At 52.7% G+C, this 15,401-nt stretch overlaps 1 protein-coding gene across 1 annotated transcript in view; it reads right to left on the bottom strand.

Moving 5' to 3' along the window:
- Window positions 1-8,378: 8,378 nt before the first annotated feature.
- TRPV4 (transient receptor potential cation channel subfamily V member 4) overlaps window positions 8,379-15,401 on the bottom strand; it is a 36,528-nt gene continuing 29,505 nt past the window's right edge. Inside the window, exons 13-16 of the mRNA XM_036874149.1 lie at window positions 12,767-13,083; window positions 11,247-11,374; window positions 9,522-9,643; window positions 8,379-9,046 (exon numbers count right to left, since the gene is read on the bottom strand). Coding sequence (XP_036730044.1) covers window positions 8,889-9,046; window positions 9,522-9,643; window positions 11,247-11,374; window positions 12,767-13,083 — 725 coding nt within the window. The 3' untranslated portion in view covers window positions 8,379-8,888. The remainder of the gene's footprint in view (window positions 9,047-9,521; window positions 9,644-11,246; window positions 11,375-12,766; window positions 13,084-15,401) is intronic.

Genomic DNA, 15,401 nt, shown 5'->3' with positions numbered 1-15,401 from the left:
TCAAGGAGACTACAGCACAGTGCGGGTACTTGGGAGGGGCGCAGAGCAGAGCAGCAGGGTCTACAGCCAGGTTTACGGCTGGGTGGCAGCCTGTGGCTCGGCTGTTCTAAGGGGCTACCAGCACCAATTCTAGGTAGCCCAGGTCCCCACGTCCTGGGCCCACCACCAGGCCCGCCCACACTGGGGCATCAGGAGAGAGGACAGAGATGGGAGCCACCCTGCAGGTCAGGTCCCTCACACCGGGGGTGAGGACCCGCCCCCTATCCTGGGAAAAATCTTACCCTCTGCAGGGTGGGTCTGCAAGCGGGGCAGGTGCAGGCACGGAGCACAGCCAGTCGGGGCATGGCCCCAGGACCCAGCTGGGGTTCTAGCTCTGTCCTAGCACTGGCTCCCTGGGTGCCTTGGCCAGGTTTCTTCTCCCTGGGAGCTGAGCTAGCTGATGTCAAAGGGCCCTCCAGCCTCGTCATTCTGGCATGAGGCACCCCTGCCCTTTATACCACATTGGAGGAGCAGCACAGTTGTCAGCGATATTATCATTACGACAATTACAGACAGCCCAGTTACTGTAGGCAGATTGGCTACCAGGCTCAGCGCTAAATGGTATTTAGGCCTCACAACTGTTCAGGTGCGCCTGATATGGGTGCACCCTGCCACGTCACAGATGAGGCCCAGAGAAGGGCAATCACTTTGCCTAAAGGCACACAGCTGAGGATGGAGCTCAGAGAAGCAGCTCGGGTAGAACACCAGCCCTCTGATTCAGAGTCTAAGCTCTTAACTGCTGTGCTATGCAGCGACTAAAACTACCACCGACCCCCAAATATGGCCTACTTGGCTCCAGAACGCAGGTCCGGCCTCAGTTGCCGCACCCCGCGCTGCTGGGACTTCATGTTGGGTGAACGAGGGAGAGGGGAGCCGCTGCCAGCCGATCCAGCCCCCTCCCCCGACCCGAGGTGCAAGCCTTTCTCTTCATAAGGACGCTAGGAGCCTCTTCTCCGTGTAGCTGTCTTGGGTTCACCCCCAGTTAGAGCTGAGCTGTCCAATACGGTAACCACGTGTGGCTGGCCCAGAACCGCGTCTACTACTACCACTTCCGGTCATAACAACAATTAGAACATCACCCCATCCTCCAGAGGCATCAGACTGGAGGCAGGGCTTCGACAAACATTTGAGTGGAGGGAATCCACGTGGGGAACACTCACCTTTTCAGGGTGGCTCCGTGTTTTCCTGACTCATCCCAGCTTTTAGATCCCGCTCCCATTTCGACCCCTGCCTTGCCTCCAAGCAGCAACTTCGAACCCGAACCCAACCCGCACAGCTCAGCTCTGAGCTGCATCTGAGACTCCACGTGCGCCTGGGTTTCCCCACGCGCTGTACTGCGCCTGCGCCCGCGCGTCCCGGGTGCTCTTAAAGGGCCCACACGGCCGCCACAGGGCCCCCTTCGCTGGCCATTGGAAGGGGGCCCAGCCAGGGGGGCGGGCAAACCCGGTGGACAAAAGGTTTTTTGTTTAAATCATCACCATCACCAGCTCACTAAAGAGTGGCAGGAGGAGGGGAGGAGTCAGGAAAAACTGGCCTCAGTGTCCTCATAGACTCCATGTGTGACCCTGGGTGACTTGTAGGGCCTCTCTGAGCCTTGGTTCCAGTTCTCTGAGCCTCTGTCAAAGGGAGTGGAGGCCTTTGAAGGACTGGGATGGCATCAGGTGATGTGTGATGAGGATGACAGGGCAAATTGGTCCTGTGAGTGGGACCCACCCCCAGAGCAGCGGGGCCCAAAGGTTCCAGTCCTGAGGCTGCCGCCCACCAGCATGTGGCATTTGGCAAGTGACTGCCCCTCTTTGAGCCACCTATGTCTCAAATGTAAAGTGAACCTAATATTACAATACACGTACCATGTGGTGTTGAACAGAGGAGACGGGTAGTCATATCCGCTAGGCAGCACAGATCCTGTTCTGTAGATGTATTATTTCTGTCTTCACCTAGTCTGGCTGACTTTCACCTTGGAAAGTGGGTTTCTAGGTTAAAAGAGTTTGAGAAATAGATGCCTATGTCCCCCTCCCCCCACCACCTTGGAGATGCACAAATCACATTAGCATATTAAAGGCTCTGAAAAGTCCTGCAGGCAAGATACCCTTCCAGCTTTTACCCAGCATTTCCCTAACTTTTTCCGATCACCTAAGTTTTTGTTTCTATCTGTTAGCATCCCAAGGAACAAATGGGACTTCAGGAAATACTGAGTCCTAACTCTTGTGTTGCAATTGGGGAAACTAAGTCCTTTCTCCTCACTGGGCCTCAGTTTCCCCAATTGCAACACAAAGACTCCTAATGAGTTTGCTGCAGAGCCAGAACTGGAATCCAACCCTGACCTGAGTCGTTGGGCCTCACGTCCTAATCGGTCTTTGTCCACTGTGTAGAGCTAGGCCCAAAAGAAGGGAAAGACCACCAGGGAGAGAAAGAAAGCCCTCATTTGAGAACTGGGGATGATCCTCCATTTTGAAAATTTAAAAAGTGAGGTTCAGAGAAGGGAGGCAACTTGCCTGAGAGCACACAGCAACTAGGTCCTAGACTTTCCAGAGGCAGATATAGACTCCTTTTTCTCCTTGTGGGAGTGGCAGTGGCAGGGTTTCCTCAGTCTTGTAGCGTCAGCCTCACTTAATGGGGAGCTCACTCTAGGCGCTCCTCCCGACCACGTCCCCAGGTTCCAAGTTTCCCTAAGGCCTCCTCCGAGGAGGCTCCTGGGTGTGACTACAGCAGCCCCTGGTGGCCAATCTCCACGACCAGCCACCCCACCCTGTAGTGGCCAAAGGCAGATCTGTGGGATCCAGTGGGTATATCCCAAACTGAGGGGGGCTGAGATAGAGGTGGGAGTCTCTGATGTCACTGTGCACCTTGAGATGCTGAGAAGGCTCTGAGCTGGGATATGGGGACCTGGGTTTGAGTCCCAGCTCCACCCAACCTGTCCCATCTTCACCTGTTAGAAGCCATCACAGCAGCCTGTTGCTATAGAAAAACAGAATGTCCCCTTGCTGTGGAAAGGCCAAATCGCTAAAAAAAAAAAAAAAAAGAAAAAAGAAAGAAAGAAAAAAATCCTGCTACCCCCCAGCAGGGGTCTCCTTCTAAGCCAGAGGATTCAAATCCTGAGTCCACCACATCCAGGCTGTGTGTACTTAAGCAAATGCCTTTACTTCATTGGATCTCACTTTCTTCATCTGTAAAATAGGCAGAAAAATTTGTTCTTGTATCTTCATGATTTTGGCAGGGTAACAGGAAACCCTGACTCACTGGTATAAATGAGGAAAAAAAATTGATTATCTCAAACAATCATAAGAAACCCTATGGTAGGGTAGCTCCAGGGTTCGTTAATTCAATAGCACAGTGGTGTCATCAAGGACCCATGTCCTTTTCATCTTTCTGTTCCACCAAGCCCTTTCATGGTCACAAAACGGCTGCTGCAGCTCTGGGCATCACATCCAGACCTGACAGCGCCCAGCAAAAGAGAAGACAGTGTTTTTTATATTTCTCTTTTTCTCCCCAGAATTCTTCCTCCTTTGGCAGACTTCCCCTTTTGTCTCATGGTCCAGAACTGGTTCACATGGCTGTTCCTATACCAATACCTAGTGAGGGAAATAGAGTCACAGTGGTTGGCCCGGCGAAAGCCCATGACTGTAGAGCAGAGTGGAGAACTCTGAACAAAACGAGGTGCTGTGAATAAGGAAGAGAGTCATGACTTTTGGAGAGGCATCCACACCAGTCCATGAGGTCCCACACATGGTTCCTGAGATGTGAATGCCAAACACTGGGCACGGCGCCTAACACAGGGCAGGTGCCTTATGTGTGTTCATTTGTTCTCTCCTTTTGGTGCTTCCCTCCAAAAACACAAGACTCCCAGCCTGGCCTCTCCTGACCCAGCCTCCCGCCCTCCATCCCTGGGGCTGGGGTCTCCACTGCCCAATGCCCCTTCTACCCTGTCCTCTGGTTCCATCACCACCACCTCCTTTTGTTTCTGTCTCAAAAGCTTGGAATGAACAAGGATCTCCCCATTGTCCCCCATGACTTCAGATTCCTAAAAAATAAAAGACGGGAAGTGCTCGATTCTCATGCAAATGCTTTTGCCAGGGAGTCAAAAATTAATAACAATATAAACAGAGGCCTGGAGTATTTAACCACCTCGTCCAAACAACCAGAGTGATCAGAATACACCGTTATCCAGGCAAGGTGTGGAGACTGACTGCCAACTACGACATTATTACATTCGGAAATGTCAGAAGCGTGCGAACGCCGGGAGGAGATGAACAGTATGGTTGAAAATGACTTTTGATTAAAAAAAAAAAATCCCCAGCATTCATCTAAAACAATAATAACAGCTAATAATAACAGGGCATGTAATAATGAACTATTCACAGGCATAAGAGGTAATTGTTCAATTAAGATCCAAGAGTTTCTGAGACTGTCTTTTCTGATGGGGTCCCATTGTTTTTGCCTCTGGTAGCACTAATTATTTCCCAGTAGCGCTTTAAAGTTGGGATGAAAAAAACCCTGCTGTCACATATGACATACAAGTGCTTTAACATTATTAAATACACATACACGCACATAATAAGAAATCCTTGTTGGAATAAAGTTAGGGGTATGTTCAAACTGACGGTCTCCAGGGCTCAGCAGAAGTGGCGGGCAACGGCCAGGGCCTTACCCCACTGCAGAAGCCATCTGGCCTCACCACCTCTCACCCCTCAGGGGTCAGAGTGTTTTCTCTCCAGGAAGGGGTCTGAGGGCAGAATGCCTGGGTTCAGATCCCACCTCCACCACTTACCAGCCAGCTGCCCTGGGCAAGTGTCTTCCCCTCTCTGAGCCTCCGTTTCCCCATTTATAACATGGAGTGCAGTGAACATTCAGTTTTTCGGTTTTTGTTTTTTGTTTCTTTTTGGCCTCACCAGATTCTAGTTACTCTTTCTTCTATTGTCTGTATTCATTAGCTATTGCCACAAGATTGATGCCTGCACTTGAAAAAAAATCACAAAACTCAATGACATACAAAAAAAATGTTTTTGGTCCCGCATCTGTGGGGTCCCTCTGATCTCTGTGAGGCTTGCCTGGGATGATATAGCTCTATTCCACGTTCTCTCATCCTCCGCCTGGGTGCTGGCGCCGGCACGTCTGCTAACATCCCACTGGTTAAAACAAGTCACATGGTTAAGCCCAGGGATGCAAACTTATGCTTTGCCCATAGTCGAAAGACAAAGTTGTACTGCAAAGGAATGGCTAAAGGGAAGAGTCAGGGCCACTGAAGCAGTCTAGCACAGGTATCAACACTCCAACTTTCCCGGGAACTCCCCCTCCCCATCCTCAGTCCCTGTAGTCCGGGAGAAGCTAACATCATCCCTGGTTCTAGCTCTGCCTCTCAGAGATTCTGAGCCTCAGGTTTTTCTCCATTAAAGAGAGGTTAGGGGCTTCCCTGGTGGCACAGCGGTTAAGAATCTGCCTGCCAATGCAGGGAAAACGGGTTCGAGCCCTGGTCTGGGAGGATCCCACATGCCGCGGAGCAACTGGGCCCGTGAGCCACAATTACTGAGCCTGCGCGTCTGGAGCCTGTGCTCCGCAACGGGAGAGGCCGCGACAGTGAGAGGCCCGCGCACCGCGATGAAGAGTGGCCCCCGCTCGCCGCAACTGGAGAAAGCCCTCGCACAGAAACGAAGACCCAACACAGCCATAAATAAATAAATAAATAAATTTATAAAAAAAAAAAAAAAAAAAAAAAAAGAGAGGTTAGTGAGTGTCAGGAAGGTATCAAAAGCCCAGAAACATCAAACTGAGACCATGTCCTAATCAGGAGGGACGTTTTCCTCTAAGTGATTCTATGTCCAATGTGTCCCCCGAAAATATTTTGACATACCACCAGTACACGCCCTATATTTTGAAGGACATTGGGAAAGGTCATCTTTCAGATCTTACAGGAACAAACAAAATCTCAATGGCCTGAAAATATTTTAAGTTCCCCCTAAACAGCTTTTGAGTTATAGAATATCAACACCCAAACCATCAAATATTTAGAAAATCACAGTTGAAAAAGTTACTATATATTTAGCTGAAAATGTTCTCAGAGGAAAATTCATAGCCTACAATTATTTCGTTATTTTTTAAAAAATGAATGAATTAAACATTCACCTCAATAATTTATGGAGTCTCTTTGAGTTGAGAGGGTGTTTTGATTTTGTGGGCCAGCCCATCACAAAACCCCCTAGAGAAATGACCTCTTTATAGCCCCAGAATAAGTCAGAGCCGTTTTCCATGACAATGTTGCCCAGATGGGGTAGAGGGTGGGCATCTGGGAGAAGGATTGTCGCAGATGTTACTGGCTGCCTAGGCAATATTGGTTTCCCCATCCTCCTTTCCCACAGAACCGAGACCTGGCTGGGGAAACTACCTTTCTCCATATTGCCTTCTGCTGCTTTAGGACAACTGCTGCTTCCAGCCTGCTGATTGGCTGAAGCATGGAACACATGACACAATTCTGGCCAATAATACAAGAGGGGAGGTTGGCTGGGGGACTTCAGGGAAAGGTTTCCTCCCTCATAAAAAGAGACACAGGAAGAACCATTTCTCCTTCTTCCTCTGGATGCTACCGAATCTGGATGTGATTCCTGAAACAGTGGCGCCATCTTGTTTCTTTGATGGAGGCCTGTATGAGGAAAAAGCCAGCACATCTGGTGGGTAGTGCCTAGCACAGTGCCTGATAAATGTTTGAGGGGATAAATGAGCTGGCAGAACCCTTAATGAATCACAGAGACTGAATTAACCAGCCTTACTGCCCTCCCTAACTTGGGACTTCCTGCCGAGACAATAAATATTCTTTTCTTCAAGCCAGTGTAAGTTTTCTGACTTGCTGCCCCAAACACATAACTGTTTGAACACCACAACCACAATCCTCTCTTCTTTGAAAAGCCCAGGGAATCACCTGACCTTCACAAAAGCTGTGCCCCATTTTACAGATGAGGACACTGAGGATCAGCGTTTAGGTCCTACCCACGGTTACCCAGAAGGCTTGGCTCAGCCGGGGGGCATCCCCTCCCCCAGCACAGGATTGGCTCAGGCATGACATGTGACCCAAGTCCGTCCAATCAGAGTGGCTCTTGGGACCTCCATTGAGAATGGTGGAATAAGGAAGCAAGTAGCCCTGGGAGAAGCTGGGTCATCCCTGGATCACGAGGAGAGCCCATCAGCCCCTGCCCATCAGCAACGTAGAGGGAGATGGAAAGAATGCGTCTGTGGGAAGGTTGGCGCCCCTCAGCCACCCTCAGCAGTAATACAATGAGTCTCCCCTTCATTCTCATATAGCTGAACAGACTATATGACATCCTTCTGACAGACGGGGACATGGAGGCCCAAAGTAAAGTGACCCATTGCCACAGTTTGGGCTGAGGGTGTGAACTCGGGTCTATAGACCCCACGCCCTGTGCGTCTCCCACTGCAGCTGCCCTTGGCCAGGTCCTCAGAGACCCAAGCTCTTCTCAACTGAAGCTTCAGAGAGGAAGTAAGACCTAGTCCAAGCCGGGACCAGGAACCTGGGAGGTCAGAGGGAAACTTCAGCTGGCTGCAGATTCCTCCACTTCAGCGTGGAGCAGCAGGATGGGGTATTTTGGGGGCCCCTCCTCATGCCCAGAGGCTTGGAGCTGCCCTGGGGGCTTGATCAGCAGCGGCGTGTGACCCTGGGAAGAATGGCTGCCCTCAGAAGGGAAGCAGGTCGGCCTTCAACTCCAGCTCACGTTCACATCCCCGACGGCACGCGGTCCCATCCACAAGCACTCTCACGGCTCCAGTCAGCACCACTGTCCTTACTAAGGCCGCTCTCATCCTCACCATCACCCCGCTGCTGACGCTGGATGGCTCACCCATCTCTGTGCCTGTCATCTCCGCCTCTGCTCTGCCCTCTCCCAGCAGCTTTCCTACCCACCAGCACATCAGTGTCCCCCCACCAGCATCACTATCCCATGATGAGCTTTACAATCTCCCCACTAGCATTACTCTCCCCCACCAGTGTCATTACCCCCTCCCAGCATTTCAATAGATTTACTATCTCCCCCCAGCATCGCTATCCCTCCGCCAGCACTCCTCCTCTCCTCACTCCCTTTGTCTCTACCTTCCCATCACACTCCACTCTCACCTCCATCTCTCAGGCCACCACCCCCGTCCAGCCCCCACCAACCATCACCCTAAACATCACCTTGGTCGTTACTACTAAGCCTCGTTCTGTTCTCATCCCCACCGCCCCATCCCCCCGACAAGAGCATCTCTTAGCTCGTCCATCTCTGTGCTGTCATCCCCGTGCCTGTTACCGTCTTCCCCACCGTCTCCACAATCAGTGAACATTTATTGAGCACCAACAATCCCCTACAGAACACACAGAAGGCGCAGCCCCACCCCGAGGGCCCGGCCCTTCAGCAAAGCCACCCCGCTTCAGCCCAGGGTGGCCTGTGCCGCCAGGGTGTGGGGCGGGGCCGGGGGCTTAGCCGGCGGCAGTGCACCTGGGACGGGGGCCTGAGGCCTCTACCAGGCTCCAGTTGGGGGCGGAGGTTGTGCCACTTTCCTGAGAACAGAGCAAATAAATAAATGGAGAGGCCAGGTCTGAGCCGCCCCGGTGGGCGGAGAGACTGGTGTTGCTTACGTGACTCCATGGGAGTGAGACAGGCGGCCAGGAGCCCTGTGCCCGGGTGGGGAGGTGGAGCTGGAGGCAGAAGCCTGGGGACCAGAGGGTCCTGGGGCCCCCCTGGCATCTCCACCTGGCCCTCACCTCTGGGGGTCGAAGGAGGGTGCGGGGGACACCCCAGGAGGTGCCGCCGAAATGCGGGTGGACTAGAAATGGGCGGTGGAGGGGACCCTACTCCTGCCGGCAGCCCCTAGAGGGGGGCGTCGTCAGTCCTCCACCTGGGGGGATAACTCTTCTGGTGGCCGTCACAGCTGGGGTTCCCCATGTTGTCCAGAGGCACCACCACCTCGTCCGGGTTCGAGTTCTTGTTCAGCTCCACCACGCGGGGCACCACCGAGGACCAACGATCTGTAGTGAGCGCGGCGGAGGGAAGGGTGAGGGTTGGCGGGGAGTGCACATGCATATATTGAGCACCTTCTGTGTACCAGGCACTCCTCCACAGTGATCTAAAGGGGGAGGTATATTATCCCTGTTTTATAGAGGTGGAAAGTGGGGCTCAGAGAGGTCACAGAGTCCGCCCAGGAACACACAGGAGTAAATGAAAGAATAAGAATTCAAGCCTGGGTCAGGAGGCCTGAGTGCCCATGACCTCTCCACTGCATCTCATGCACTCAGCTGAGTGGAACGGAGGGGCCCCAGGCCTTCACAAGCAGCGGAGGAAGCTCAGTGGCCAGCCCATCGGACCCTTCCATTCTACAGATGTGAACACTGAGTCCCAGAAAAGGAACAGGACTGCTCAAAACAAACCAGTGATGAGGAGGACCAGGGCTCCCCCTCTGCACCCCTGAATGTCCCCCACCCCTCCACTCCGCCCTCTACTCACCCCTCCGGAGGCGGCCCACGGTGTGCGAGAAGCCGTAATACTGGTAGTTCTCGTTCTTGCCGGGGTCCTCGTTAATGATGCCCAAGTTCTGGTTCCAGTGAGACCAGTTTACCTCGTCCACCCTGGTGGGGCCACAGCAGAGGGAGGGTCAAGGGGAGTCCCCCAGAGACAGCACCCCTTTCCCACCCCCAGGCAGCATCCCTGTTTCAGCCTCCCAGCATACCCTCCTTTTTTTTATTCTGATAAAATATATATAACATAAAATTTGCCATTTCAACCACTTTTTTTTTTTTTTTTTTGGCTGCTCCACGCAGCTTGCAAGATCTTAATTTCCCTGCCAGGTGTCTGTCCTGGCAGTAAAAGCACGGAGTCTTAACCACTGGACCGCCGGGGAAGTCCCCTTCAACCACTTTTGAGTGTACAATTCAATGGCATTAAATACATTCCTAAGATTGTGCAACCATCACCCCTATCTATTTCCAAAATATTTTCATCACCCCAAACAGAAATTCTGTACCCATTAAGCAATAACTCCCCATTCCCCTTCCCACCAGCCCCTGGTAACCTCTGTTCTACTTTCTTTCTCTATGAATTTAACTATTCTGGACATTTCATGTAAGTAGAATCATTCAGCATGTGGCCTTTGTGTCTGGCTGCTTTCACTTAGCATCATGTTTTCAAGTTGTATCCACAATGTAGCCTGGATCAGTACTGCATTCCTTTTTATGGCTGAATAATATTCCATTGTGTGGAAAGACCTTATTTGTACGGGTATATATCCATTCATCTGAAGATGGACACCCTCCTTCTTGATATTCTCACTCTTATTATTGAGACACCCTCCTAAAGTCAGGTTATACCCTTTTGGGCCCAAATGGGCTCAAGATAATTTTTCCTTTCTAAAATTATTTTTAAGTTATTTTCATTCAGTTTCCATTTTTTGAGCATTTTTTCCTATGGGTCAGGACCCAGCAAGGAAGATACATTCTCTGTTCCCATTTTACAGATGAGGAAACTGAGGCTTGAACTATTCATCCAAGGTTACAAAGCTGATAAATCACAGTCGGGGCTTGAACTTCAAATTCAAATTGAACAGGACTGACTAGCTGGCCTGTGAGGTGGGGGCTATCATAGCGGAAACTGACTTTGCCTGACTCCAAACATGATGCTTACGCTCTGTGCTGGCAACCACATTACAGAGTCCCCTTAAAAGAAAAGATTCACCCAGGGGTTCCCCTAAGAAGCTGGCATTCCCTGTGCATCTGGGTAACATCCCAAGCCCTGGAAGCTGCTGATAGCTCAGATTCCCCCTTTCAGCCGGAGACCTGAAACCCACCCCATTGGTTCGCCGACAGAGGGCGGTGCCCTGTGATGAGAACCCGCCTCTGAGTCCGCTTCCTCCAGCAAAGGACAGAGCAGTAACACTGGTTGCATGGGGGGGGCGGGGGGGGGAATCTGTCCCAACGTGCGTCAGGTGCTGGCCGCGCACATCTCATGTGCCAACCCGTCTAATCCACACAGATGGCTGAGGGAGTGATGCTATCATTGTCCCCATTTCACAGATGAAGAAACCAAGGCTGAGAACTAAACCAACTGGCTCAAGATCAGCCGGTGGAACTGAGTTCTGGTTGGGCCCATGGGGGCCTCAGTGGCTCGGGAAGTGGCAATGGGTAGAAAACGTAAGGAGGCCCAATGGTCCTGCCCTGCCCACTCACCCGGCCTCACCTGAAGCACCACCTGCGGTCTGGAGTGCCGTCCGAGCTCTTGCCCACGGTCACCATCTCGCCGGAGCGGAAGGCCTTCCTCAGGAACACAGGGAAGGAGCGCTCGATGTCCAGGATGGTGGTGGCCCACTGCGGGGAGGGAGGGAGGGCGGGCAGGCGTGGGTGAGCCGACCCCAGCCTCGCCTAACTGCTCTCAAGGCAGGAATGATTCAATGGGTCAGTCTGGGTAAAGAACTAGGCTTCCCAGCTCCCACTGCCTCTGGATTAAAAACTCAAATACCCACAGGGGCCTGGCAGAAGAAAATGAATGAAGAAGGATCAACATTCTGTGCCCCAGGACACCATGTGTCCCCTCGGTGCTGGGCATCCCCAGGGAGGGGTGGGGACTGGGGCAGACCGGTGGGTGCAGGTCCCCCACCCCGTGTAAAGGAAGCAGCCACCTCTCATCTATCTGAGCGCTGCCAGGCAGGAATGTGAGCTCACCTTGCCAGGCTTCCAACCGTTCAAGAAAGGCCAGAAATCTGGATTCTTCTATGACATCTCTTAATTTAAAAGTTTTGCATTAATAAAAAAAAAATATGGTGATGTAGGAAAAAAATAAATCTGGGCTGGTCAAATCCAGTCCATAGGCTGCCAGTGGCATCTTATGAGTTATACTCAGTGGGGAAACTGAGGCCCAGGGAAGTAAGCGGTATGGATAAAGGTTAAGAGCAGGTCCAGATGGTTCCCTGAGACCCAGACCTGGGAGGAGGACCTTGGAGTTTTTTCTCACTGCGCCTTTTCCTGGAAATGTACCACGTGATGGTAAATGTGGACGCTGCGTTCCCGGGCCTTGCAGAGACACTGAATTTATTGGGAACGCCAGTTCTTGAACTGCATGCACCCAGGCGGGCTGTAACCCCCACCCCCAGGGCCTCTGCTGTCTAGGACTGCACGGCAACCTGTGGGAAGCAAAGGCAGCAGCTCCCCAGCACCCACGAGGCCCACATCTACATCCAACCACATCTGCTTGGCGGGGGGCAGGTGGGGAACCTGGAAGCTCCCCCTGGGCTGGTAAAAGCCCCTCTGACGGGATTGCTGACGCTTCCCGGCTCTGGGGGGGCCTCTACGCATGCCAGCCTTGTCTCTTGGGCCAGGGTGGGGCACGGAAGCTGCCCCCCGTGCTCACTGCAGAACCCTCACTGAAATGTGAAATGTGATGCTCTTTGAGCATTTCCTGTGCCGACAGAGCTCACTCAGCGGAGCCGCGTGAAGCTGACTGTATACCACAAACCGGACCACGAGGGAATCTGAGCCCACTGCTAGTGGTCAGGCAAGAAGCCACCTGGAAATGTGTTAGGCGGCTCTGGGGAACAGATGGCAGTCTTCGGTGCCCATTTTACAGACAGGGCAGTGGAGGCAGAATGAGATGGTGTGGCTCGCCCAGAGCACAAGGCCGAGGAGGTGAGGCGGGTCAGGTGGGCCCATCTCAGAAGGAGAAGAGTGGCGGGCAGGGTGGGGATGGGAGCCCTGGGGCCTCACCTGCAGCTTCCAGATGTGCTTGCTCTCCTTGGACACCTGGCCCACCGTCTCCCCCATGAGGGCGATGAGCATGTTGAGGAGCAGCACGAACGTGAGGATGATGTAGGTGACGAGCAGGATGATGAAGACCACGGGGTACTTGGTGCTGCTCAGCATCTCCAGGTCGCCCATGCCGATGGTCAGCTTGAAGAGGTCCAGGAGGAAGGTGCTGAAGGTCTCGCTGTCACGGCACGAGGGGTACGTGGGCACTGTGCAGTTGGTGTGGTCCTCGCTGCACATCTTCATGTTGGCACACGGGTTCAGGAGGGAGACCAGGGCTGTGGGAGGGACGGCGGTGATGTTCACCGAGGGTGAGGACGCCGGCTGAGAAGTGGGGAGGACCCTTCCCATTTGATGGAGGGGAACGCTGAGGCCTGGTTAGGGGATAGCGCTGGCCCAAGGTCACTGAGCGTGGAAGCCAAGCCAGCAGTCACATCTGGGCCCTCCTGCATGCAAAGCCTTTGCTCTGTCCACAAACTCTTGTTAACAAGGAAGAGGCTCCCAGGACCTAGTCCAGTGGTTCTCAACCAGGAGTCATTTTTCCCCCAGGGCACCTTTGGTAGGTCTAGAGACATTTTTGGTTGTCACAGCTGGAGGGGGGAGCACTAGTGGCACCTAGTGGGTAAAGATTAGGGATGCTGGGACTTCCCTGGTGGTCCAGTGGTTAAGACTCCGCACGTCCACTGCAGGGGGTGTGGGTTCGATCCCTGGTCAGGGAACTAAGATACCACGTGCCATGCGGCATGGCCAAAAAAATTAAAAAAAAAAAAAGACCAGCAATGCTGCTCAACATCCCACCGTGCACTGGACAGTTCCCACCACAGGGAATTATCTGATCCCAAATGTCAGCAGTGCCAAGGCTAAGAAAAACCTCATCGAGCCTATTGTCCTTAGAGGTCTTGGGAGCCTGGAACGCCAGCATTCTGGGGGCAGACTCTCTCGCATGCTCTTGTTTCCCAGCTCACGGCAGCTCAGAGAGGAAGGGTGGAAGAAGCCGTTCTCACTAAGGCCCTCACCCGCTCCAGACATCTCAAACTGATCATGGTGTTCATCCCTTCCCACTAAACCCAGACGAAGCTTCAGAGTCCTTCTCAACACAGTTTAGCACCAACATCTGCATCTGCTCCTACACCATTCACAGCAGGGAGCATGAGGGGGCTGAGCCCCTTCAGTCAGTGGGGCATAGACGGTCACCATGCCTTCAACCTGGGATTACAGTAAGCAGGTTCCAACTCATATACTAATGCTATTCAATTCTGTAGTGACTGCTGAAATATGTGTTGCGAAGGATTGTGTGATCCATTAGCAATGTCTGTCATGGGCACAATAGTGAAAAACAGCAGCACATGTACCATGTTTGGGATATGTCAGCCTCAGAATGCAGATCTAGTGTTCCCTAGCAGGAGAAGCCCTGGGACCAAGCTGACCACTAAGTTGCTACTTTAACCCCTAGGTTTCTGCCTCAGTTTCTATATTTAGGACTGTGGTACGGCTGGACTCTAGATATGACTTTCAAACCACTGGAGAACCCTTGACAATCTGTCTAGTTCTTTCCAGTCCTACTCCTGGTAGGGGCAGTTGGACCCTGTCCTTCTCTCCCCAGCTAAGCTAAGGCCACAGTTCTCCTTCTCCAGAATAATCCACACAGAGCCTTGGCACCATCTGGGTTAAAATATCACCATCATCAGATTCCTGCTGCCAGTGCTGGTTCCTAGACCAGCCTCCTCAGATGTGAATGTGGCCCGGTGACGCCTGAGTTGGCCACTCCCTTTTGGACACTGGGCATTGGATGGCAGATCACCCACCCCTTGGGAACCAGCCCAACAGCTTCATTAGTTTCCCCATCCCTGGTCCTTCCCCCATGGTCTGTGCCACTGAGGTCCCACAGCATCAGGTCATCAAGGAGAAAGCCTATTAGAGGGAGCCAGTGCCGAGCCTTAAGAAAGACCTGGGCTGGGGCTTCCCTGGTGGCGCAGTGGTTAAGAATCCACCTGCCAATGCAGGGACACGGGTTCGAGCCCTGGTCCGGGAGGATCCCACATGCTGCGGAGCAACTAAGCCCATGCGCCACAACTACTGAGCCTGCGAGCCACAACTACTGAAGCCTGCACACCTAGACCCCATGCTCCGCAACAAGAGAGGCCACCGCAGTGAGAAGCCCGCGCACCACAGCGAAGAGCGGCCCCCGCTCGCAGCAACTAGAGAAAGCCCGCACGCAGCAACGAAGACCCAACGCAGCCAAAAATAAAATAAATAAATTTATAAAAAAAAAAAAAAAGAAAGAAAAGAAAGACCTGGGCTGGTAGATGAATGATTAAAAGGCACCCCCCCCCTGTAACCACACCCCTTCAATGTGGCTTTGTAGCTCCTGCCACCAAGAGGGTAGAGTCTATTTCCCCACTCCTTGAATCAAGGCTGGCTTTAAGACTTGCTTTGGCCAATAGGGTGAAGCAGAATTGATGCTGTGCCAGGCAGTGACCTTGAACACTTCTGCTCACATTCTGGGAACCCTCAGACCACCATGTGACCAAGTCCAAGCTAGCCGGCTGGAGATGAGTGACCCTGGGGAAGACAGCGAAGTCACCCCCAACAGAGG

The sequence above is a fragment of the Balaenoptera musculus genome, chromosome 14 (assembly GCF_009873245.2).
Source record: "Balaenoptera musculus isolate JJ_BM4_2016_0621 chromosome 14, mBalMus1.pri.v3, whole genome shotgun sequence".
In the NCBI taxonomy this organism is placed as follows: Eukaryota; Metazoa; Chordata; class Mammalia; order Artiodactyla; family Balaenopteridae; genus Balaenoptera; species Balaenoptera musculus.
The sequence above is the reverse complement of the archived record's forward strand: the minus strand, read 5'-3'. Positions and strand labels throughout refer to the sequence as shown.